This window comes from Sorex araneus, chromosome 8, assembly GCF_027595985.1.
Source record: "Sorex araneus isolate mSorAra2 chromosome 8, mSorAra2.pri, whole genome shotgun sequence".
NCBI classification, from domain to species: Eukaryota; Metazoa; Chordata; class Mammalia; order Eulipotyphla; family Soricidae; genus Sorex; species Sorex araneus.
In genome coordinates this window covers 13,644,510-13,669,885 of record NC_073309.1, presented here as the reverse complement: position 1 = coordinate 13,669,885, position 25,376 = coordinate 13,644,510, and the positions used below count along the sequence as shown (strand labels likewise).

At 58.8% G+C, this 25,376-nt stretch overlaps 2 protein-coding genes across 2 annotated transcripts; both read right to left on the bottom strand.

Annotated features, from left to right (window-relative positions):
* Positions 1–6,597: 6,597 nt before the first annotated feature.
* Positions 6,598–16,045, bottom strand: CDH16 (cadherin 16). The gene is made up of 18 exons (XM_004600616.2): positions 15,936–16,045; positions 15,800–15,857; positions 15,462–15,545; positions 14,321–14,476; positions 14,117–14,255; positions 13,261–13,419; positions 12,474–12,670; positions 11,825–11,947; positions 11,465–11,615; positions 10,734–10,961; positions 10,578–10,654; positions 10,322–10,510; positions 9,994–10,235; positions 9,396–9,529; positions 8,535–8,765; positions 8,299–8,406; positions 7,822–7,938; positions 6,598–6,692 (listed from the first exon to the last, which is right to left on the bottom strand). Exons 2-18 carry the CDS (start codon positions 15,842–15,844, stop codon positions 6,598–6,600), a joined length of 2,475 nt encoding a protein of 824 aa, XP_004600673.2. The 5' UTR covers positions 15,845–15,857; positions 15,936–16,045.
* Positions 16,046–18,987: 2,942 nt separating this feature from the next.
* Positions 18,988–22,171, bottom strand: RRAD (RRAD, Ras related glycolysis inhibitor and calcium channel regulator). The gene is made up of 5 exons (XM_004600615.2): positions 22,061–22,171; positions 21,502–21,877; positions 20,807–20,880; positions 20,465–20,669; positions 18,988–19,598 (listed from the first exon to the last, which is right to left on the bottom strand). Exons 2-5 carry the CDS (start codon positions 21,860–21,862, stop codon positions 19,321–19,323), a joined length of 918 nt encoding a protein of 305 aa, XP_004600672.1. The 5' UTR covers positions 21,863–21,877; positions 22,061–22,171; the 3' UTR covers positions 18,988–19,320.
* Between the last annotated feature and the right edge of the window lie 3,205 nt (positions 22,172–25,376).

Sequence of the window (25,376 nt, the reverse complement as noted above, 5' to 3'; positions counted from 1 at the left end):
TATATCTCACAATGATGTTACAAAAGTCATTGTCTGAGGATCTGCTGTGCTGGTTAGTGCTAGCTGAGCCTTCTATGTTACTGGATCATTGAATTTTGTGGGTTTCTATGCAACTTTCCCATAGATTTGCAGTGGGCCTACTGGACTGGTAGTGCTAAGAAATTTGGAGGTGTTGCGCAGTCACATATGTGGCCATGTGGTCCAGGAATTATGGATCTGGACCAATTTGATGGTTTGGCAGTTTAATGAGGTTCAGTGGGGAGCTGGGATATTTCTGTGTTGGAGGGTGTCAGACGTAGCTGACTGCTGTGCCTTCAGGCAGAAAGGGGAATCTGTCCCCCTCTATTCCAAGAAGGCCCCAGGGTACTCAGTCTGGACCCCAAAGACTCAGAGAGTAACCCACATGCCAGCCAACTTGGAGGGGCATCCTTTGTTTGAAATTGGATGTATATATACCTGCAGGGATGCTGTGATCTGGATTTTTCTTTTAGGGTGGTGGGAGGCACACCCAGCAATTCTCGGGGATTACTCCTAACTGCTCTGGCAGGGCTCAGGGGACCATATGTGGCGCCAGAATTGAATCCAGGTTGGCTGCATGCAAGGCAGGGGTTCTACCTGCTATACTATCGCTCCAGCTCCTGTGACCTGAATTTAGCAAGAGGAGATAAATGTGTAGAAAAAAGGGCTAGAAGGGCGAGATATCATACAGCAGGTAGGGCGCTCACCTTGCATGAGGCTAACCTGAATTCAATCCCCAGCATCCCATATGGTACCCTAAGCCCACCAGGAGTGATTCCTGAGTGTAGAGCTTGGAGTCATCTCTGAGTAATGCCATATGAGGTGTGGCCCTAAAATAAAACAAAATGAAACAAAAAGACTACAAGGGACCCTGATAAGAATACAAGAATGACTTAAAACATAGCAACAAAAACAAGAATGACTTAACTATGACAGTGACAGAAGGAGCTGTTCCCTCACAGTGACTAAGCCCAGGGTCTTGCACCTGCAGGCATGAGTTCTACCCCTAAACCACCTCCCAGCCCTATTATAATATTTCCATTTTTCTGTTTTATGATGTGTCAGGAATTTGATTCAGCATCTCACACTTGTGAGACATGTGCTGTAGTATTGAGCCGAATCCTGAGTCCTATTTCCATTTTGAGTTGGGCAGGGGGCTGGGAATGGGGAACGGATCAGTTATGTACAGTCCCTATGCCAAGTAGGGGCTCAGGGAAATAGCTTAACAGACTGGAGGAGATGGGCAGGAAGGCCAGTACATCAGGTAGGGTGCTCTGGTGGTTCCCGTGGTACTCAGGGGGCCATGTAGCGTCGGGACTTGAACCCAGGTCTCCTGCATGCAGAGCATGTACTCAGCCCACTGAGATGTCTCTTTGGCCCTGGAGCATTTGTCCTGCATGCACAAGGCCCTGAGCTACTGCATGGCCCCTTGAGCATTGCCGGGTGTAGTCCTGGTGGTCCCTGATCACCACTGAGGAGAAACTGCACCCCCCGCTGAGGAAAGTGAAAAAGGCCCATTCCTGTCCAGGAGACAATGGCAGTGGCATGCGAGGCTGGTTCTGCCTCTGCAGCTTCCCTGGAGGTGGGCAGAAGAAGCCCCAGAGTTGGCGCACAGGGGATGCTGCCAGCAGCGCTGAGTGTGTGAGGGCATGACTGGTCCCCTCGGGGATACCTTCGGGGAGCTAGCCAGGCCTACTGAGCCGACTCCGGCCCCCACTTGGCCTTACTCTTCTAGGCATTGAGGCCCGAAATAGCAGCTGCTCGAGAGCTGACAATCAAAGGGCAGCTAAAAAAAGTGCCCAGTCTGGGCTCTGTCGCGCACGGCTCAGAGGACCTATTTTTGGGGAGAGGGTGCCGACATGCCAGTGGAAAATCCATGGGGTGAGTGTCTCCAAGGTGGTTGAACCACGTGCCCTCTCCTCATCTCAGTCCCCATCGCCTGGTACGTGTGCAAATGCATGCATCGGCGCGTGAGTGCACACACACACACATACACACGCACACATGCACACACACACAGTCCATAGCCCACCTTCTCCATGGTTAGAACATGCCATTCCTACAAGAATCCAGGAACTGGGTGAGGAAAGGAAAATTCTGAAATTTGTCCAAAATCATACAGTTAGGACGTGGGCAGTCTGTATTCCCGAGGCTCACAAAGCAGTGCTCTCCCCATGAGGTAGTCCATGCCTATGGTGTCACTGAGGAAACCAGCACTTTGTCTTCCAGGGCATGGGGAGCCATGAAACATTCTGGGTTGGACTAGGTAGGAAACTAAGGGTGACCTGACAGGTTGACTGTGTGCAAAGAAATTCTACTGGAGAGGCCAGAGCGACAGTACATCAGGTAGGGCGCTTGCCTTTCATATGACCTACCTGGGTTCAATCCCCAGCACCCCATATGGTCCCCTGAGCCTGCCAGGAGTGATTCCTGAGTACAGAGCCAAGAGTGAGCCCTGAGCACTGCCAGGTACAGCCTAAAATAGAACAAAACAAACAAAATCCCCAAATCCCAGGGTCAGTTCTGATGGGACAGTTCCCTGGATGAACAAGAAACAGCTGTGCAGGGCCTTGTCCTGGGTGAGCCCAGTGTTCCCTCTGTCCCTGTGACCCCCCCTCCCCTTAGCCCCCCGAGCCTGCCAGCTGCTGCCAAGTTTCCAGGGAATGTGTCAGATAAGGGCCTGGTGCTCATGACCACCTCCCAGCCAGCCACTATCTCCAAGCCTGCCACCACCGCCAGGTGGGTAAGAATAGCCTTGGTCCCCATGAGTGGGCACCACCCAGGACAACGCGGCAGCCACCCCGTCTCAGGTCCTCAGGGTGAGGTCAAGGCTGCACCACCCCACCCCACCCCCACCCAGCCCTCAGCACCTCGTGGGAAAGGGCCAAGCCTCATCCTCAGTGGAGGGGTCTGAAGCAGTGCTCGGCCTTGTGGCTCCTTGCATGAGCCCTGTCCACCCTGGAGGAGCTGCGGTGTGACCTGGAGCTGGGCCCTGACCCTCTCTGGGCTTCTGAAGCATGGCGGACAGGGAGCTCGGCCTCTCTGGGGCGAGGGCTGCAGCCCAGCCTGGCTCTTCACTGGCCCTCAGAGCTGCCACCCCCTGGACATGTGGACCGGGTGGGAAATGATGGGGTGGGAGTGGTGATCCTGGGCAGGGGTGAGGCTGAGCCTTGTCGGAGACTCCCTGTGGGAGGTGCCGCTGTGGCGTGTGAGGGTGGCTGTCTCACTCGGAGGGAAGAGGCTGTTGTCATGGAAACCACAGTGAGCGTCACTATGTCACACCAGAAGATGCAGGGAGACGTGTGTACAGGTCGTGCGTCAGTGCGACACTGACGGTAATCTAGAGCCCCAAGGCCCATCCCCACGTCAGCAGCCCCTGTAGCTCACGGCCTGACTCACCGAGGCCCATCTCCCCACCTCCTGAGCCCTCTGCTTCCAGCCCCTCACCTACTCAAGTCCCCCGTTTTCAGGTGACTTCCCCTTGACCCTCACCCCTACCTTATCCTGGTCCCCTGTGATGGCCCCAAGGGAGTTCCAGGCAGTACAGTCAGGGGAAATCAGGGAAGGCAAGGAAGGCAGGGCTGGGGGAGCTCCTGGTACCCCCACCTTGTGCTACAGCTTCATGTACCCCCCTCCCACACACACACACATACACACGTGTGACCCTGTGACCCCAGAGTCCTTTTGTGTCTTCCTGAGTTCCCAGGAACCCTCTGTGGAAATGTTGCAGCAGAAGCCTATCTGGAAGTGAGATCCCAGGAAGAACAATCAGCCCTGACGCCCAGGCTGGAGTCCCAGGAGCAGATGGGCCGGGTGGGGCTGGATCTCGCAGGGCCCAAGTCTGTGTGAGGGCCAGATCGACCTCTGGACCTCGCGCTTCAAGAGCCCTAATCGCTGAGGGTGGAAAAAGTTTAAAAATATCCTCGTGTTTACATTCCTCCCAAGCCTGCCTCAGTGCTGGGGCTCTTTGATCTGGCCCTGGGCCTCTGCAGGGTCCTGGGAGATGGGGCACACAAGCCCCCTGTGGGGCCAGGCTGCGCCTCCTCCCAGCCCCACCCCTGTGAAGCCCCTGCACGGAGCTGACCAGCAGCCAAGGCCAGAGGATCCAAGCTCACTCAGCCAGGCCCAGCGAGGCCCCCTCTGGACTCTGTGTCTCTCCTCCCAAGAGAGACCACCCCACCCCGACCATTAGATGCCTCTGTGGATGGTGCAGAGACTCCCCATAGCATCTCAGGGAAACCGGGCCGTGTGCACCTGTATTGGTTCCAGCATGACCACAATAGGAGTTCCCCAGCACCTGGAGGCTCAAGGAAGAAGCTCTCAAACTAGGACTGGTGCCTCGTGTGCCCTGGCACTCTGGTATCTATTCTTTCCTTTGGCACCCACCTGCTTGGTAACCAGACCGTCTATCCATCTATTCTATCTACCCATCCCTTCCACCCATATACCATCTATCCATTCAGACATCCGCACACCTGCCAACCATCCTCTCAGTCATTCATCCATTAAACCACCTCGAATCCACCCACCTACCCCACCTACCCATCTACCACTCAGACATCCATCCATCCATCTACTCATTGATCCACTACCATCCACCCACCCACCCATCCACCCATTAACTTGTCCACTACCTATCCACTGATCCACCTACCAGTTAATCCATCCATCCATCCATCCATCCATCCATCCATCCATCCATCCATCCATCCATCCACTCATCCATCCATCTACCCACCCATCCATCCACCCACTCATGCCACTCATCTACCTATTAATCCATACAACCACCTACTCACTGACCCACTTACCATCCACCTGCCTATTCTCCCAGTCACCCACCCACTTCACCCATTGACCCACCTACCCATCCATCCATTCATCTACCCACTCACATATCCATCCAGAATGAGGACCAGAGTAAAGCGGGGTAATTAATTGCAGGCTTTGGGTTAGGAAGCTGCGGCTTATTGGCGGAGTGAACTGGGTAAACTGGCTCCACCTCTTTGCCACTCACTCTCCTGCTTTACAAAAAGAAGCCCAGACCCTTCTGCAGTCCCCTGAGAGCAGAGACCAGTGGACAGGCGTGGAGAGGAACCATGGCCATGTGCTCCCACCTTGGTTTCCAGTTCCCAGACTCCCCACTCCAGTCCTTGAACTCCCTGACTGTTTAGGTCCTCTGCTGGGCAAGTAGAGCCAGTGTTCCTGCCACAGGTTGTGGGAAGAGTGGATGAGTTGCTGCATTCAACTGTCTCTGACCCCTAAGGCCTGGCTGGATGGGGGCCGAGCAAAGGCTCCTGGGAGAATGCTGAATTCTGCTGGGAACATGGGAGTCAGAGACTCCAGTGTATGTCCCTGTGTGTGAGTGTGTGAGTGGTGTGTGTCTGTGTCTGTGTCTGTGTCTGCGTGTGCGTGTGTGTGTGTATGTGTGTGTGTGTGTGCAGGGGGGAGGCAGGGTGTTCTTGTGTCCATCCTGGGCTGGAGATTCTGACTGAGTCTCCCAGCCACCATCCCCCCACCCAGGCCAACAGGATGCCAACCCCATCTCTCCCGGCGGATGTTGACCCCCATCCCACAGAATCTGCCAATAGTGGAGAGATTATCTCCTGAAAACAGGGTTCGGGCTCCACCGAGTTTGTTCCTCTCCCTTCCCTGTGATTTACCATCGTCATCTCAGGGCTCTTAGGGCAGCCAAGCCCACCCTGACTCCCCAGAGACCCCCTGGGGTGCAGGTGCAGGGACCAAAGACGTGCCTGAGACCTTTCAGGGTCAGAAGCTATGGCCAGCTGGGTTGTGGTCAGGGCTCCACAGGACACCAGCAATGTGGGTGAATGTTGGGCCTGAGAAAGAGATTCCCCTGGGGTGGAGGCAGCTCAGGTGAGCTCCGGGAGTCCTTGTCCCACCCCAACAGGGTCTGTTTGCACGATCCTTTTCTCTGACTTTGCAAACCCACCGTGTGCCCACCAGCTTGAGGGCCAACTATAAGTGCCCTGGGAAACACACTGGGCTGAGTCACTCCTCCCAGCCTCACGTCCCCTCAAGAAGCCTCAAGGGGTCTCTGGAAGTTCCCTGCATCAGCCCAAGATGGGGCCCCCCCATAGCAAAGATGACAGCCAGGAAATCACACAAAAGACACAGGTCCCCAGCTATCCCCTGGACAGCCGGGGCACTCTGCATGCTGACGACTTTCCTACCTCGCTCTGGCCTCACCCTCTCCCGGATAGCCATGGAGGCCCCTCCTTCTCCACAGGGGACTCCAGGCTGGTGTCCGACCCCCAAACCCTTTCAGAAGTAGCAAGTGGACACAGGCAATGCACACACACACATACACACACACAGGCATATGAACACGGTGTCCTGGGGCCCAGGCCAGCCCTGGGGCCTTTATTATCCATCTGACAAATGCCATTTGGATGCACCCCCTGGGCACCCAGAAAGTCAGTATTTAGGCTCTGAATACACGTCAATACAATGTGACCACCAGCCCCAGGTGGTGACAGATGCTCTAGCTTGGCCCCTGAGCATTTGGGCTGCGGGGCTCTCTCCCATGGATTCAGGTGGAGATGCTCCCCGGCCCGTTCACACCGCTGTCTTCAGGGGCATGCTTTCCACAGGCTGATCAAGGTCCTTCCGTGCCAGTCTCAAATGAGCGAAGATGAGGAGAAGCAGGAAGCCTGAGGGCCCCCAGAGAGAGACCAGCGCTCAGAGGAGCCTCGGGATGTGTCCCTCCCTGGGGCTTCCCTGTTAGTGGTCTTGGTTGCTAAAGAAGCAACAGACCCAAGACAGCAGACCTGAGCTGGGCTGGGCACCCTGTGACCTCGGTGCCTGGACACGCCTGACTGCTGGGTCTGCTCAGCCCCCACCAGAATCCCCGCCATTCCCGAGGCAGCCCCAGAGCGACCCAACCTCCAGAGCCCCCCTTCTCTACAGAACATTTTGGTTGAGGGTGGGAGTTAGTTTCTTTGTGTGTATTTTGGTTCTGATGGCACCAGTGATGTTCAGGGGCTGCTCCCAGCTCTGTGCTGAGGGGGTCACTCTTGGCAGTGCTCAGAGGACCAGGCGGTACTGGGGTTTGAACCTGGGTCTCTGGCATACTTTGCATGCACTCAGCCTGTGGAGCCATCTCTCCATCTCCAAAAAACAGTCCAGTAGGGGTTATCAGAGAATCAATGAGCCACTGGAGAGAGACACCTTGGGGCATCATGCTAGAAGAGCAAAGAAAACCAGCCAGGAAGGAAGGTACGGGTAGAAATTAAAAGGAATAGTTAGGGAGGCTTGGATTGAAGGAATTAAGTTGGAGGCATAAGAGAGGCAATTCAAAGGGCTTAGCGCAGGCTTTGAATGCAGGAGCCCCAGATTCCATCCCTGGCATCTCATGCTACAGAGCCAGTAGTAGTCCTTGAGCACCACCAGTGTGGCCCCAAGAGAATTCATCTGGAAAGACCTGGTCCCTGTCATCCTCTGACTGAGGAGCCTTGGATCAGTCATGTGGCATCTCTGAGCCTTAGTGAATTCTTCTGCACAGAGGAGAGAGGCCAAGTTCACCTCCCGGGCTCTGGGCAGTACCAGTGCTTGACAGTCCTGAACTTGGCAGAGACTCGGCAGAGGGCCTGCCTCCCAGTCCAAGTGCAATCAGTGAAATGCTTCATCAGTGGCTGCACAGAGGGCTCTGCTAACAGAAGGTGCCTGCAGAATGGCGGGGAGTGCTTCTCCAGCCCTTAGGGCACCATGGGTGCTATTTGTCCAGAAGTGTGACTCCAAACTTCCATTCCCAGTCCCACCCAGTAGCCCAGCCCCCATTACCTATCACTATCAGGGTGCCCACGAGAGTGCCCACCGCCGACAGCTTCGTGGGCATGCCCTTCATGCGGCCCACCTTGCGCATGCACTCCCTATCCACATTGCAGCGACACACGATCACTGAGGGGAGGGCACAGGGGAGGAAGGTAAGAACCCTGACAGCCCAGCCGGGAGTGTGCATGTGAGTGAATTCATGTGTCCAGGTGAGGCTGCGTGCTGTGTGCTGTATGCATATATGCTGTATGTTGCATGTATGTGCACTGTGTGCTACATGCCTGTGTGCTGTGTGCTGCATGCCTGTGTGCTGTGTGCTGCACGCCTCTGTGCTGTGTGCTGCATGCCTGTGTGCAGTGTGCCTGGGTGCTGTGTGCCCTTACTGATGTGTACTGAGTGCCATGTGCCCGCAGACACAGCCCCTCTCCCTGTAGCCACAGAAGTCACCAGTCACCCACCTGGGGTGCCCCCGAACCCTGATCTCACCTCGGACCTGAAGCTGCCACTTGTGCTCGTCATGGTGGACAACCACGGGGATCATGTGTTCGCCAGGCTCCACCCAGTGCAGGGCCAGGGTGAGGTAGGCGTGGGAGTCTGTTGGGGACCAGAGCCACTGATCAGGCCTCTGGGGGCTGTTCCCAAGCAAGTGCCCACAGTGCCAGGGGATCCCTCTTTGAGATGCGCCTCCGCCCTGACTGGGCCCCGGCCCAGCCCCTACACACCATTGAGCGACTGGAGGCGCCAGTCCCGCTGCACCGTGGGGTTGGGCCCCAGGGAGAAGCTGTAGGGGCTAGCACTGGCCGGGTTGGGGTCCGCGCTGGGCCCACTGACGATCACGCCATGGTCCTGGCGCGGGGTGCACAGGTGCCGCACAGACACAGACGGCAGCGTCAGGACGGGCCCCTTCAGGAACTGGATTACCAGGACGGCAGAGGTATTTAAGCTGGGCTCACCTATGGAGGAGGCAAGGGGAGCAGGAGTGAAGCCAGGGTCCCTGAGCCTGCCCCCACTCCACCTCATCTGCATGCCCTCTCCACTGCACCCCTTCCCACCACTTCCTCCCTCCCTGCACCAGTCTCCTCTTCATGCTGTGTTTCACCCTGTTCACTGCCCCCACAGCCAAAGGCCTTTCTTGGTCTTTCTGGATGTCAAACTGCCCCCACAGCCCCCCAGGACCTCGCCTACTGCTGGCGCAGGACTCCAGGATAGGACACCCAATATCCTGGGGACTTCTTCCTGCCAAGGCGGCCCCAGGCTCCGACTGTCCATGCCTCACTGTCCTGCTCACTCACCTGCTGGCACCTGCCCAGACACGGCCCGCCCATGACCTCTCATCCCAGCAGTGCTCCTGAAGCCCACCAGCTGGGTCCTGGGGTCAGTGGCAAACTAAGGGGGCTGTCCTGCCAGGGGAGGAGAGGCCAGGCCTGTCCCTGGCGGGTAGAGCCATCCTCAGAAATGGCAGGGAGGGCCCTGCGCTCTCCTTCCCTCCTGCCGAGGCTGAGTGGATCCAGGCAGAGACCCCTCACCCCAGACATCTCTGGAGTCCCACCTCCCTCCTGGGGTACCCCCGCTGCCAGCCCTACCTGCAACCCAGGCAGCCACCAGCACCGTGTAGGTGTCCCCAGGCCAGGCGCCCTGCAGGGCCCGAGCCACATGCACCTTCCCGGACGCCTCCTCGATGGAGAACCAGCCCTTGGAGTCGTTGACCAGCGAGAACCTGAATGAGAGCTCATGTAGTCCTGGGGCCACGTAGGAAGTGCTTCCCTGCATCCCCCGGGGCCGTGCAACCTGCTCCGTGTGGGGGGCAGTGCTGGGGGGCGGGATTTAGTGGGGGGCAAGACTTGAAGCACGAAACCTGTGGTGGGACACACTGTGGATTGAGTGATTCCACACCATGAAGACATGTCACCTTACAAAGGGTCAGATGGGGTTATAAGTGCCACCGTCTGAGTGGGGGCTGGGGTGTGCAGTAGAGCCTGGCCTGAGCTATTTTGGGGTACAAACACCCTTCTCCGTGTCTGGTCTAATTCACACAGCCCTGATCTCTCTAATCACAACCTTGACTGAGCCTTAGCTTGAGGTCTCCTCCAGATCAAAAGGAATGGGAACCGTTGGAGGACCCAGGGTCCTTGTGGGGGGCGGGGAGGGAAGCCCGAGGAAGGGGCTGGGCTCGGGGCTCACCTGACAGAACTGATGGTGGGGCCAGAGGGCTGGATGGTGAGCAGGAGGGAGCCAGCTGGGGTGCCAATGGGAACGCTGGCCTTGTAGCCCAGTGGGTTCAGCTTGGGGGCAGGCACGACCCTCTCCACCAGCACAGTCACTGTGGCTGTGGCTCGGGGGCCCGGGCCTGGCCCCACCAGCTGGGCCACGTTCCTCACTACCACCACCAACTCGTGCCTCGGGGCTGCCTCGTAGCTGAGTTTCTGGAACCGATGGGCCCTGGGTCACGATGTGGGCCCACATGGCACCAGGTGATGTGTGACCCCGCCTCCCCAGCCACAGCCCGCACCTTGAGGAGCTGGAGTTGGACGTGAGTAGAGTCCGGCTCCCAAGACAAGCCAAAGAGTCCCTTGGCGTTCCCTGCCGTGATGGCAAAGGTCATGAGACGAAAGGCGGGCTCCAGGTCGGCATCGGTGGCCGTGAGTGTGGCCACCAGCGTGCCAGGTTCTGCGTCCTCAGGGACACTCACGGGCTCAGTCTGGAGAGACGGGGACAGCTGTGAATCCTGCCTCCACGCCCCTCCCACGGGCCCCACTCCTGCTTACCTGGACAGTGGTAAACTCAGGGGCGTGGTCATTGATGTCCAGGACAGTGACCGCAACCTCACAGGTACTGCTGAGGCCTGAGGAAGCAGCGAATGTGGGGGAGGTGAGGACCCCTGAGGGCCGGGGAGCTGGGCTGGCCACCATGAGGGCACTTACCACCCTCTGCTCCTCCCAGGTCAGCAGCTACTACCCGGAGCAGGAAGTCCTGTCCTGCCCGAAGGGGGGTGGACCCCAAGGTCACAGTGCCTGAGGTGGGGTCCAGCTCAAAGACTGGCTCCTCCACACCCTCTTCAGCCTCAGGGCTCAGCAGCTGGTACACAACATGAGAATTGGGGGAGCCAGGGGCGTCTGCATCTTCTGCCAGCAGCCTGGTCACCTGGGTGCCTGCAAGACAGAACCCCCAGAGGCCTGCACTCACCCACTCCCCCTCCTCAGGTGTGCTGGGCTGTGCCAGATCTCATGCATGTGTGTGTGTGTGTGTGTGTGTGTGTGTGTGCATGTGTGGACAGGACTGCATCTGAACTCGTACATGTGTATGTGCTTATGTGTGCATGTATGCAGAACTGCATCTGAGCTCATAAGTGTGTGCGCACAGGACTGCATTATGAGTTCATACATGTATGCATGTACATGTGTGTAGGACTGCATCTGAGCTTATACATGTGTGTGCATGTGTGTGTGTGTGTGTGTGTGTGTGTGTGTGTGAAAGAATGCCCTGAGCTTGTGGTGCATGCTTGTCTGTGCAGAACTGTTTCTGAAATCTCGCGTGCGTGCACTTTGGGAGTGGAACGGACACGGATGGAAGGGTCTGAGCTCAGAGCAGTGCAGGGTGGATGGTTCATCGGGATGGCATCTCTCCCCCAGCCCTTGACCAAACCCCAGTGCACCTGGGGGACTGAGCTCCGTGATGCCAATAGGAGGGCCCCGTGGGGGGCAGATGGGTGCGTTGTCGTTTTCGTCCATCACCAGCACAGGCAGCGCCAGAGGATCTGCGTAGTCCTCGCCGCGGGGGTTCTGGGCCCGCACCTGGAGCAGGTACTACAGTGGGCAGTGGGGGCTTCAGCTGAGGCCAAAGGCAGCTCCACCTGACCCGGGTCTGGGTTCCCTGCTGGAGGCCAACTCCAGCTCTTCTGGGAGCTCTTCCACGGCCTCAGCATCTGTGGGGGATGTGACACCCCCAGACGCCAACAAGAGAGTGACCAGGAACCCCTCAGCCTGCCCCACCCCAACATCCCCCCTCACCTCACCTCAGCCTGAGCTTCTCGGTCCAGCTCCTGGGTCACATAGAGCTTCCCCTCTGCATCCACGTCAAAGGGGCCGGGGGGCTGGCTGTCCAGGCTGTAACGGACATTGTCCCCGCTCCAGTGTACCTGCGAGGGACACCACGTGAGGGCGCTACAGGCCAGGGCAGGAACAGCCATGTAAGGTGGGGTCCTGGCTCCAAGGACAGTGTGAATCCCAGCCAGCCTGTCCTCCCTGGGGTCCAGGTTGGGGGGGGTAGGGTTCTTCTTAGGGCACCAGCATGGTGGCCTTGGTGGCCCTGCCCTGCTTCTGGGCCCAGGCCAGAGCGCTCATGTCTTCCCAGCAGGTCTCTTCCTGTCCTCCCAGGCGGGCTGGCCTGGAGCATTCCTTGAGCAGGCCTGAGACATTTCTAGGCGGGGTGACAATCCCTGCGGCAGCTGAGGAAGGGTTGGGCACAGGAGGTCAGCACTCAGGGCAGCGCCTGGCAGGGGAGGGGTGAGGGCTTGGGCCCAGGGGGCTGCAGTGCCTCCACTCTGTCTGGAAACACTGGCTGGAGGAGCACAGGAGCAGGTGGGACAGGGGTCCAACTGAGCGCGCACCCCCCAAATCCATACTTCCCTGGGCCCAGCTGCACCGGTTGCACCAGGCACTCACCTGGGCGACCTGGTGCGGGTACAGAGCTTTGAGGTTCTCTGGCAGGCGGAGAGGCTCGAAGGGCATCCACGTGCTCGCTATCATGGAGACCACCACAGTGGCTGTGGCCTGGTGGCCCGAGGCCTGGTCGCCCATGTCCTTGATCTGGACCAACAGCTGGTAGGGACCCCCCAGGGCCTGAGCTAAGTGAGTGCTCCCTGGAAGAGGCAAAATGGTGGGCTGAGACCTGGGCCAGGACATCCCTGTGGTCGAGGTTCCAAACACAGAGCCAAGCGTGCAGCAGGGCAGGGTGGGGGCGGGGGCGGGTAGTTTCTTGGCCAGTAGCAGCTGAAAGAGACTTTCAGCATCTTTGTGGGTGACCAACCCCGATTTTCCTCTTCCACATAGGTCAGCTGGCATGGACTGAATTTTCCTGAGTGGTAAAAGGCCCAGTCCAGCCGATGCCTCCGATCTCACCCCTGGGCCCGATCTCTTGCCATCGGCCATGTCTATGGGGTGCCAGGAATGTTCTGGGCTACAGCCCCTCAGCACCTCCTCTCCTTACCCCCAGCACTGGCCTTCAGGGTGTGGGGCCGGAACTCAGTCTACACCCCCCCCAGGTGACCCCCCCCGACAAGGGCCTGCCCCAGGAATGGCTCCAGTGTGGCCTTTGCTGGCCCCCTCCCCAGGACGGTCTTTCCCCCCTCCCCTACCCCCACACCCCCTACCCTGTCTCCTCCTGTTCGGAAGCGGACACTGCCCTGGCCACTCTCCCCTCCTCCTCCCATCACACCCGGCTCAGGCTCACCCTTGGGGCTAAGGGCCAGAGCCCCCTGCTGACGCTCCAGCTGGAACATGTCCGGGAAAGGCTGGGCAGGTGACTGGTTCAGGATGTGGAATCGGAGATCCGAGTTGGCTGTGCCGGGCTCATCCCCATCCGAGGCCTCAAGGAAGAGGAAGGCGACGCCTGGTACATGTGCAGAGGGTGAACCATTAGGGGTGAAGTCGCTTGTGCCTCCCCCTGTGCGATGTCCATCTCTACCATCCTATCAGGATTCCCGAGGTGTCTTGACGTTTTTGTTTGTTTCGTTTTTTTTTGTTTTGTTTTGTTTTGCTTGGGGGCCACACCTGGCAGTGCTCAGGGCTTACGCCTGGCTCTGCGCCCAGGAATATTCCTGGTGGTGCTCAGGGGACCATTTGGGATACTGGGATTCAAATCTGGGTCGGTGATATGTAAGGCAATGGGGCCCTGACTGTCATACTATCGCTCTAGCCCCAGTGTTGTAGATTTTTGTTTTGTTTTTGGGCCACACTCAGTGGTGCTTAGGACTCAGGGCTTACTCCTGGCTCTGTGCTCGGGAATTACTCCTTGTGGTGCTCAGGGGACCATAGAGGGTGTCACAGATTGAACCTGGGTTGGCCACCTGCAAGGCAAACACCCTGTCCATTATACTGTCTTTGGAGGCTCCTGTTGTGGCTTTTTTAACCCCACTTGGCAGAGGAACAAACTGAGGGTAGAAGTCTCAGAGTGGGTAAAAGTTACCTGAGCACCCTCGTGGAGTGGAGAGGAGAGAATGGAGGCAGTTTGCCCTCTAGCTGCCCTCCCCTGGACCAGCTCTCAGGCAGCTCACCCAACAGTGCCCACCAGCCACCTTGGCACTCACCGGCTCTGGTGCCCTGGCTCAGGCGAACTCTGTAGACTTCCTGGGAGAAACGGGGCACCTGGTCGTTCTCGTCCTTCACGCGCACACGCACAGGTTGGGGACCCCACAGAAGGTGCCCGTGCTGGGACTCCAGGGTAACCTGCAGCAGAGGACATGAGTGGCCATCCCTGTGTGGGCCCCACTCCCACCCTGATTCTACTGTACCTGCAGCTGGTACTCCGCCCGCTCCTCACGGTCCAGGGCCGCGGTAACCAGCAGGAAGCCCGACTCTGGGTCCACGGCAAAGGGGCCCCGAGCGGCAACGCCTGAACGTTCCGACAGAACAATGTGGCTCCCAGCTTTCTCGCGGGGCAGTGGGATCTGTGGGAGCAGAGAAAGGTGAAGGGGTGGGATCACGCCCGGGGGCCACCCCCTTCATCCATGGCCCCTGAGGCTTAGAGAGGGTGACCACTGGCCCGAGGTCACCCAGCCAGTAAGCGAAAGGACCAAGACTACTCTGAAGAGTGTTCTTTCCTCCTGCCTGTGCATCCCCAGGACTGCTCCCCACCCTCAATCTAGATCGTAAAACTCTGGGTCATTTTTTTAGCAGATTAATCATAACAAGCAATACAAAATGAGTTACTGCAGTTCTGCTGTGGGGGCAGGGTTTGGGACTCGGGATGGAAATATTTGAAATATGATGGTGGGAAGGTGTAATGGTGGTGGGATCGGAGTTCAAATATTAAATGTATTCCATTATTGTAAACCACTTCATAAAAGTAAAATAAAAAATTTTAAAAACATAAATAAAATGTGAAACTCCTCAGCCCTTGCTATTGTCTTTTTGTTTTGTTCTTGGATCCCACCCGGCAGTGCTCAAGCCTTACTCCTGACTCTGCACTCAGAGGGGACCAGCTGGGGTGCCAAGGACCCAACCCAGTGGCCCTGTGTAAGGCAAGTGCCCTAACGCTCTGGCCCCACCACATCATCGTCTTTAACGTAAAACTCCCCTTGGTTCTGGGAGCAAACCCTCATGTATCCTTCATGTTATCTACTACCTCTCTCTGGAGAATAGCGTTAAAAGGAAACTGGGGGGGCTGGAGCTATATCACAGCGGGTAGGGCTTTTGCCTTGCACGCGGCCAACCCGGGTTCGATTCCCAGCATCCCACATGGTCCCCTGAGCACTGCCAGGAGTAATTCCTGAGTGTAGAACCAGGAGTAACCCCTGTGCATCACCGGGTGTGACCCAAAAAACAAAAAAAAAAAAAAAAAAAAAAGGAAACTGGGGCGAGAAAGAGCAGGAGGTGCCCGTGGCGGTGGCGGAAGCTGGACCTGGGAGGGGCAGGTGGGGCGGGAGGACTCACCTTGGTCAGGTACAAAGGGAAATTTCCGCCATAGTTTTCTGGGACTTCCACATACAGCTCTGCGGACGGGGCCTGAGGAAGAGCCTGGGAAAAGGTCTCACCTTGTTACTAGGTCCCCACTTCCTGCCGGGGGACTCCACCCACGGACAGTCACCTCAGCTGAGCAGCCTGGCCCTACCTTAGCCCATTCACCTCTGGCCTTTGACCCCCAGCAGGCCTGCAGCCCCTACTGGCCCCCTCCCCCTGGGGCGACCATGCTGGTGGGCTCGCCTGGTGGTGGCGGGGTTCCGGGTAGGGACAATAGGAGCGAGGACCTGAGGAGAGTGGCAGGCGCTCACCTGGGGGAGACAGAGGCTCAGCAGCCATAGCCAGGCTGGCACCATGGTCCGGGTGGGCCTGAGAGACACGGTGGCGAGGCTTCAGCCCAGATCACTGTCCTCCCCTCCAGAACCCCCCGAGAGGCCCCCGCCAGACCTCAGGGGCACAGCGACTTCCTTGAGAACACAAATCTCTCTTCCTCACCCGCCTTCGGCTGCAGACCAGAGCGCCAACTTCCCCCTTCTCCTCCAGCAGGAGCCCTGTTCCCTGGCCACCAGGCCTCCTCCTGTCCCCCTCTTCTGCAGCCCGCCCCAGCCCACCCTGGTCCCCTGCTTCGGCCATTCCCAGCTCCTCTTCCGCCTTGAAGGCTCTGTGGCTCCCCATAATCAGGGCAGCACTCAGCTCCTCAGTCAGGCCCCGCATGGCCATCCAGGACCAGCATGAGAGTCTCATCCCCAGACCTTTGTCCCCTCCCCGCCTCCCCAGCTTAGAGATTCTCAAGGGGTCATTTCCCGGCAGGCCCCAGATCCTCCCGAGTGAAAGCTGCCAAAACCCCCAATGACGGAAGGTTTCTGTCAGGCTGAAGGGCGTGGCCAAGGTCACAGAGGACTTGACCACAGACCGCCTTTGGAACCCGAGATCCGAAATCTCCCGGGCTGGGCTCGGCAGCACCCCCACCCCACCCCACCCCAAGACCCCGTCCCCCCCACCCTCGGCCCTTTCCAGCTCTCAGTGGAGGCACGCAGAGAACCGGGACAAGCCCTCCAAGAAGGCCCCGAGATGCCCTCCAGGACCCTCCCACGCTACTCCTCCATGCTGCTCACCCGCTGGTGCTGAGACGGAGCCAGCCCCGACTCCGACTCTCCGGAGCGGCCGCCGCTCACCCAGGGAGGCGCTCAGCTCCGGCCACGCGTGCTCGGAGAGGAGTTCAGCTCTGGGCCGAGGCAGCAGGCCCAGCCCCTCCCAAACCCCCAAGTTACTCATTGACTTTGGAAAGCTGGGGTGCTCAGCGTCCGTGACTGCCAGCCCCAGGAGGTGGGGAGATCACCAGCCCGGCACGCCCCACACCCCTCCTACATAGCCCACCAGGGAGGGCTTGGGGACTTCCTCCAGTGCTCTGCACCATCCCACTTCGCCCCCTGGGCACCAGGCCGGCAGCTCTGCCTCAACCATTTCTGCATCTTTGGCCTGGAAGACCCTTTCCCCCACTGGCACCCCCACTTTCTGCCAGCTGAGTGCCTGCTCAGGCTCCAGTATACAGCTCCTAGTCCTTAGCTCTCCCCTGGGAAACCCCCTCCTCCAGGCCAGTGCTGGCTCCAACAACCAGGAGACCGCAGGAGGTCATCGGCTCTAGGGTGTGTCTCTGTCTGTTGGTCTGTCTCTGGCCATACCCCACTGGCTTGTGGCCCCCAGGCAAGGAACCGAAGGGTGTGCACCAAAGGGAGCAAGATACGCACAACTTCAACGGTAGAACTAGGGCTCCAGCACGCCTCGCAGAGGGGCCCGCCATGGGTACAGGCAGCTGGTGAGGCCCCCTGCGGCACCCTCAGTGCTCCCACTCACCTCCACGGTGAGGGGGCAAGGGCCTGGGGCACCTCCAGGAAGAGAGGACAAGACTGAGCCAGCCCTGGTGACCTTGATGGAAGGCAAGGCTGACCGGACCGTGGCCCTGCGAGGCAGCCAAGTGCAGCCAAGAAAAGTTCCTGGGGCCTCCGAGTCTGGGGAGGAGGAAGAGGGGCGGGCCGGGGAGCCCGGGCAGCTGCCCCACCCTGTTCTCACTCGTCCCATGGTCTCGACCAGGTCCTTCCCACTCCCACTTCCTCAGCTGCCCCCAGCCTGGTGGGTCACAAGCTGAGTGCCTGCTCAGGGTCGCCCCACCTGAAGCGGGGCGATGGCCGGGGTGGGGAGGTCACAGGGCTGAGAGCCTCCCTTCCTACTTTAGCTGGGCCATTCTGGAACACAGCGAGGGTGAGGGCCTGCCCGGAGCCATGAAGCCAGACTGAGGCCGACCCAGGAAGGTTCTGGATGCTCCTCCTGGCCTTCATAGCTCTGGGAAAACCACCGCCTTGAAGTATATATTATGGGGGGGGAGGGGGGAGAGTGGAGAGCAACAGCTTCAAGCATTTGTCATTGCCCTTGGGTCCCCCAAACCTCTTCCTGTCATCGAACTATGGTAAATTGGGGTTCTAATCTGGCTGCCAGGACTCAAAGGGGTCTGAGACTGACCGAGACAACCTAGAGCTGATGCCCACCTGGGGTCTTCTGGTTGACGGAGCCAACACTGGTCCCCAGATGAGAGTTAAGGACTAGGAGCAGCATCCTAGCACCTGAGCAGGCATTCAGCTGGCGGAAATCAACTGAACCAACACAAGATGTACAAACACTGGCCTGGAACCTTCTCAGAAACTTCCCCAGCCTTGCTCAGACACAGGTAGCCCCTGAAACCAATGCTCCACCCAGCTGCCCAGCTACTGCTCCCGATGAGGCCTGGCTTCCATGCTCCATCTGCCACTGGCCATGGGGAGGCCCATTCAGAAACTGTGTCCGTGAATGGGGACGGGCACCTGTGCAGGAAGGTGGCCCCACTTTTTTGGGCTGCATGGTAGGGAGCCAGGCACACCTCCAGATACAGAACCCACATCCCACACCACCACAGCCTCTCATTCCAGACGGGAAGGGCAGCACTGTGGACCGAGACCACAGGAGCCAGTGCACAGCCAGCCCCAACAGCGTGAGAAAACACTCTGCACCCCCTCAGCCCCTCAGCAGCCTCAGCAGGAAGTAGGGAGCCATGGGGAGTCCAGTCCCAGGACGCTGCCTCCTTCAGTCCCACCCTAAATAAGGCAGCGGCCTTGTTCTCCAGGAGGGGAGAGCTCAAACCCTTCCCCGGCCACCCTGTCTCCATCAGTTCCTGTCCCTTGGGAGACAGCAGGGCAGAGACAAGACTAAGGCCCTTGGGGTGGAGGAGGGGTGCCTAGTGCCCTTTCAGTGGGTGATCTCCATCCATAGGCCCCAGTGGACTAGTGGGAAGTGTCTCCTGCTGTCTGGCCCCAAACAGGCCCCAGTTGGATGCCTTGGGGTCACAGCATTCAGAAAATTGAGGCCATACACAAAGACGGGGCGACAAGCACCCATCTCTCAGTTCAGGGTCACGAGGATCCTGCTCCTACAGACCTGGATGGAAAGAATCAGAGACCACAGCCCAGACTATCAGGAAATAGTCTTTATTACAAAACTCCGCATGTAAACATAAAGCCACTGCACTGAACGGCCTTCTCCCAGGCCACGAATGTCCCAGGGGGGAAAATAGACGGATGGAGGGAGTCTGCTCCCCTCGCGCAGGCCTGCCATGGGGGCGGGCTCCAGCTTCAGCCTCCGACGGCCACTGGGTGCTGCCTCCTGGGGCAGCACCATCTGTCCATGACCATGAAACGATGCCCAAAGTCTTGAGCCCGCCCGGGGCACCTAGGGCGGTTGGCTGGGCCGGCCCACCCATCTGCCTGTCCCTCTGCCCCTCGTAGTGAGCACTGGGGTGCAGGCCCTAGAGCACCGAGAGGTCGTGGCAGGACTTGGACTTGGCCCGAAAGGCCATTTTGCGGCTGTTGCGGGCTACAATGCGGCCCAGGAAGCGCTTGGCCTTCTTGCCCAGGCTCTCTCGTCGTCCAGAGCCCGCTTGTCGGCGTGCGTTGGCCTCTTTGCTGTCCCTGCGCAGGCGGATCTGGCGCACGACACCCTCAAACAGCGCCTGGACATTGTGGTGCAGTGCAGCCGACGTCTCGATGAACTTACAGTCGAACACCACGGCGCAGGCCCGGCCCTCTGTGACGGGGTGACAGGCAGGGGCCGTAAGTGGAGAGCGGGTGGGTGGGGGAAGGGCCCATTACAGCATGGTGTGCCCTCCCCTGCCTATGGCAGCTCCCACTTAAAAATTTGGGGCAGGCTGGGGGGTCTGGGTCCTCCCGAGAAACAGAACCCCCCCCCGTTTCTGAACAGAGGGTTCAGGGCATGAGTGGGCTCCCCACTAGGCCGTTTGCCTATGATAAGGAACTCGCAAAGGAGATCCAAGTACTAGAATAATTTTTTTAATTTGTTTTTAAGTCACACCTGGCAGTGCTCTGTGCTTACTCCTGGTTCTGTGCTCAGGGGTCACTCCTGGTTACCATATGTAGTGCTAGGAATTGAACCCAGGGCACCAGCAAGGCAAGTGCACTACCCATTGTACTATCACTCTGGCCCCCACTGAAGCCCAAAACTGAGACAAAAGTACAGCTGTGAGAACTGGTCTCTCGGCTTGGCCCTCTGTGATTGATTCTGTACCCCAGAGGAATCCAGTTCCGGGGGGACTCTAGGTGATATAAGCCGCCTCCAAGGGGGACCCAGGCCTGGAGTACAGTCTGATCTGCCTGGCTCCCTGCAGTGTCCTTTGCACCTTATCAGGCTAGAGCTCTAAGGATAGTTAAAGGAGGGCTCAAGGTGCCCCCACTCAGCACCCAATAGCCCCCAAATCCCCCAGCACCTGGGGCCCTTTCCCAGCATCTCAGGTCTTTGGGAGCTCTGATGGGGCAGCTGCTCCCCCCACACACACACCCCAAGTTTCCCAAACGAACATTTTGAGTCACTGAAGGTCCCCAGGGTCCAGAGCCTAACCAGGATCTCCCTCCCTTCCCAGCCCAGCCGCTGCTCACCATCCAGGGACACCTCCCGGGAGCGCACCAGGTCACTCTTGTTGCCCACAAGGATGATGGGCACGTCGTCTGCCTGCCGTGCGCGCCGCAGCTGGATCCGCAGTTCCGACGCCTTCTCAAAGCTGCCTTTGTCAGTCACAGAGTACACGATGACGTAGGCATCGCCCATGGCCATGCAGTGGCCCGGGAGCCAGTGGCCACCATCCTAAGGAACACATCAGCAGCCAACTGGCATCAACCCAAGGGTTCTTGTGCCCAGTCCACTGGCATCAACATCCCACGGCCCTGATCCCAGCAGCTCCCCAATCTCTGTCTGGTACCCAAATCACAGATGCAGCTTACCTGATCCCAAATGTCGTACACCATGAGAGACGTCTCTTCTCCATCTACCAGCACGGAACGATCATACGTGTGCCCTGAATGGGAGGTCAGAGTCACCCAGGGGGCCAAAATGCCACCAGTGTCTGATTTTCACACATGCTACACCTCTTCTCCAAATCAAAGCCCCCTTCCCCACCTGGGAAGGTGCTCTCTGTTCCCACAAACCCATTCCTCCAAAGGGGCAAGAGAAACGACGGGGTGGGAAAGTAGAGGGTGGAGGGCATGCTGTACTGGCCCCCTTAGGGACCCCATTCTCTGAGCTAGCAGTGTGCCCACTGCCCTCTGGCTGCCCAGGAACCTGAGGGAGAGTAATAAAAGTCGGGTCCCCGGAGACGCCTTTCCTAGAAACTCCCTCTGGTTGTATTCCTGCCAAGCCTTCAGAGAGACTACTGTCCCCAACATAAAAGTAGACAGACCCACCCCACTCCACGACCACCAGCCCGACACCTCCCCCACCCCCACCCCCGGAAAAAAATTCTGAGTATTTCTCCTGCCACAGGCCCTTCCCGTTCGCCACCCCCCCTCTGTGTAAAGGACAGGTGGCGTCTGATTCCAAACGTGCTTTCAGAATCCCTTGATATCCACCGCTCTGAAGCCCTGGTTCCTCGGGGAGCCGCCCGACCCCCGGGATGTCGGTGCCCTCCGCGGCCACTCACCTGCAGCCTCGGCTTCAGGCCCGTCCTCCACGCCCCCGAAGATGCGCGCCAGGGCGCTCTTGCCCACGCCCGGCGCCCCCAGCAGCAGCACCTTGTAAACGCTCTCGTCGCTGTCTCCGGAGCTGAGCGAGTCGGAGGAGCCTTCGGGCCAGTCCAGCGCGGGCCGCGGCGTCCCGGTGGCCGCCCCAGCCGCGGCCAGCGCGCCGGGGGCCAGCGCCGCCTGCAGGTCGCGCTCGTCCACGGGCATGCTGCGGCGGTGCAGCGCGGCCGCCGGGCCCCAGGGCGTGCTGCCCCGACGGCGCTCCCGCTCCCGCACGCCGCGGCTCCCGCACGCCGCGCCGCCGCCGCTGTTCAGGGTCATCGCGTCCCGCACTGTCTGGGGAACAGGGAGCGCGAGGGCAGGGTCAGCGCGAGACAGTGGCCGAGGGGCGCGGATCCCCCAGCCCCAGCCGCGAGGGACCCTCCTGATTCGCCCCACATCCTCCTCTCTGGCTCTCCCCGATCTCCGTGGCGCCGACGGGGCGACCACCCCGCCACCGCTCCCCGCTAGGACACTCACCACTCGCACAAGCACACAGTCACGACGGGGTCCCGGGCTCCGCTCTCCCAGGCTCGGCCACCGCAAGCTGTCCGCTGCTGCCTCCGCTGACCGCGCTGGGTCCCCGCTCCAGAGCCGCCTATTTAAGCCTCTGCCCGCCCCCGCCCGCCGCCCGCCGCCCCCGCTCTCGCCCCCGTCCACGCCGGTGCGGGGGCTGACGTGTCGGTTCCCCCCCCTCCCGCTCCCCGCCAGGGAAATCCCCCACCTTCCTTTGAGGCCCTCAGTCCACCGAGACCACGCCCCACCCGCTAGGCGCGCCCCTAGAGAGTGTGAGTATGAGGGAGGGGGAGGGGGGTACTCGCGGGTGAGGGATAACGTCCCGCTGGGGAAGAATAAGGTCTGGCCCTTTAAAAGTGAATTCTCCCTGTCATCACACACACACACACACACACACACACACGCTCACTGCACCTTTCTCCTGATCAGAACATCCACTCTCTCCGACCTCTCTGAGTCTGAATATTGAGTATGGGGGCCTCAACACCAAATGCTTCAAGCACCTCTAAGGCAAAAACCCCTGAAGACCCCCAGAGAGGCACTGGGGGAGGGGTTAGGCAGTGCGCAGAAGGGAGCCCTCTGGCAGGGTGCTGCTGGCTGCGTCCATGCTTGAATTCGGGGTGGAATATGGGGGGCCCAGAGAAGGAAAAGGATGAACCCAGTCCCCATCTCACCCACCCCACCCCACCCCTACACTGTCGTGCAGCTGCCAGCGACTGGGCTAAAAATACCTGGGCTGGTCACTCAGACTGAGCATTAGGCTACTGGGCTGGAGACTGCCCAGAGTTGGGGAAGTCCAGGCAGACAGGTGGCAGAGGCCAGACAGAGTGGACAGATGAGGGACTGGAACCAGACATGGTATCAAGTCTCCTGCCTTCCCTCCAGCCCCAGAGTGGGCCTAGTTTAGACTCCTACCCAGGGGTGTGTGTGTGTGTGTGTGTGTGTGTGTGTGTGTGTGTGTGTGTGTGTGTGTGTGTGTGTGTGTATTGGAGGATTGTCCTGTCCTATGGTGGGGGTCCAAGCACAGTGGGCCAATGGAACAGGGATGCAGCTTTCTTGTTCTGTCTCTGCCTCCCTCTCAGTCTCAGAGTACCCAGCTCCGGTATAAATTAGGCATGATCTTACATGGGCTTACAAAGTGGGCATAACCGCCTCTTGTCCATCTCTGGGGTACGAGGAGTGGGGGCAAGCAGGCAGCGAGGCACCTTGTGATAGGGCCCTGCTCTGAGACTCTGACGATTCGTGGTGACGAATGTGGTGGGGGTGGGCAGCACCCATTCAGGGCTCAGGTGACATCACGGCTGGGTGGATCTTGGTGGGCTGTTATAGGTTGTCATGGAGACCTGGGTCAGGCTCTCTGGCTGCTGCACCAGTTTCCTTGGCAACATCCGAGGCGGCCTTGGAGTCAGAAGGCACTGGATTGGCAAATATTGGAGGGGTACATGCCGTGTACCCCACACCTCCACGCCCCATTCTTGTTCTTGGTACAAAGTCTCTTGTTCTTGAGGGCCTCAAGTAGGTGAGGGTGTCCTGGAGGGTGACACTGGAGGGTGTCCTGCTCCTGTGTCCTTCCCATGACCCTGGGGGTCTTGGAGGCCCTGAACAGCCCCCTGCTGCCTCTAACTTCCTGGACAGTCCACTGGGAAGAGGGAGTTGCGGGTCAGATTCAGTGATCAGCAAACCACTTCCAATCAAGAGTCCTGGCCGGGCTGCAGTGGCCGACACTCATCCCCTCCTCACAGATGACCATGCCATCTGAGCCCAGGGCTGTCCGGCAGAGGGAGCAGCAGTAGCTCTTCCCAGCAGGGAGCCATGCAAGGAATTACAGCTGGGTTTCCCCTCTGGTAATCTGAGCGCTTGACCTCAGCAGTGTTTCCTCATCGCCAAGGGAACTGCATCCACATTGGGCCACTCAGGCCACTGGCATCCCCCAGCAGGCCAGAGCCACTCAGCACACACTTAGATATGGCTGGGGCCCCCAGGGACCCAGACCAGGACATGACCTTGAGATACCACCCCCCCCCACATCCCCCACCTCCTGTTCTTTCCAGTTCCCTGGACTAAGCTTGGCAGTTCAGAAGGAGCAAACTCAAGCTGGACCCCTTGGACAGCCTGATCTTCCCATCCCACTCTGCTCCTTGCTAGCCATTTCATTTCTGCCGTGCTTCAGTTTCTCCTGAGTAGAGCAGGAATCCTACTTTCATGGGGATTATCAGCAGAGCAAAGTACCGCCCAGTGCACACGTTAATGTGGCTGGAGTGTGGTGAGAGCCGTGAGAGCCTGTCAGCATCCTGGGCTGCAGGAGAGACTCCGTGCTGCTGCTTTCCTGCTTCGGCTCCATTCTCCCCACGTGGGGGTCTGCCTAGGAGAGGAACAGAACCTGTACCCACTCCCCCATACCTATCTTCTCTTTGTGGGACATCCCGAATCATTCTGCCTTCCTTGGGTAGCAAAATGTTGCAGAGTGCGTGTGCTGGGTTTCTGTATGCTCAGCCATCCTTAGCAACATCCCCAGCTCCAGGAATCAATTCATTCCTTCTTTCCACTCAGCTTGTACTAAGTACCTACTATGTGTCAGGCCCTGGTGCTTCAGTTTTCAGGACAAGCAGCAACTTTGAGCAACCGATGTTGCCTTGAATTCCTGGATTAATCTTTGCTGGCTGTGATTTGGTCCCCATTTGTAGACAAGGGGACCCCAGACATGGGAGATCATAGGCCTGAAACAGCAGAGCCAGCCACGCTCAAAGGAGGGCTCAGAGGCCTAACACTTCACCAGACTCTGTTCTTCTTTGTCCTCAAACAGCAGCTGGGGATCCAGAAAGTTCCCCAGGCACCAGCCCAGAATTCCTGCAGGGAGTCAGGGCCCAGACACGATGAGTCAAGATGGGCAAGGAACTGTCCCATATGCAGCTACAACGTGCGCTTCATGTCTTTTGTGCACCCCCCCCCAAACCCAGTCATGCCAACTGAATGACTCAGCGGCAGCTGCTTCCCCATGACCCTCAACCTCCTGTTGAACACGGGCACCATGGACAGCTCAGACAGCTGAGGCTGTCAGTGCTGAGGGTGAGGGGTGGCGTGGGGTGGGCATGGAGTGGAACCTCCAGCAGAGTACAGGAAACTGGGAAGGTTCTTGACGGGTCACCCTGTCTCTCTGCAGGAAACCAGGGCGGGGAGGGGTAGTATGCCTGGAAGAGATCATGAATATGGGCCCAGATCCATTCACTGCCCACAGAGCAGTTCCAAGCAACTGTCACAACTATCTCAACTGTCCCCACAT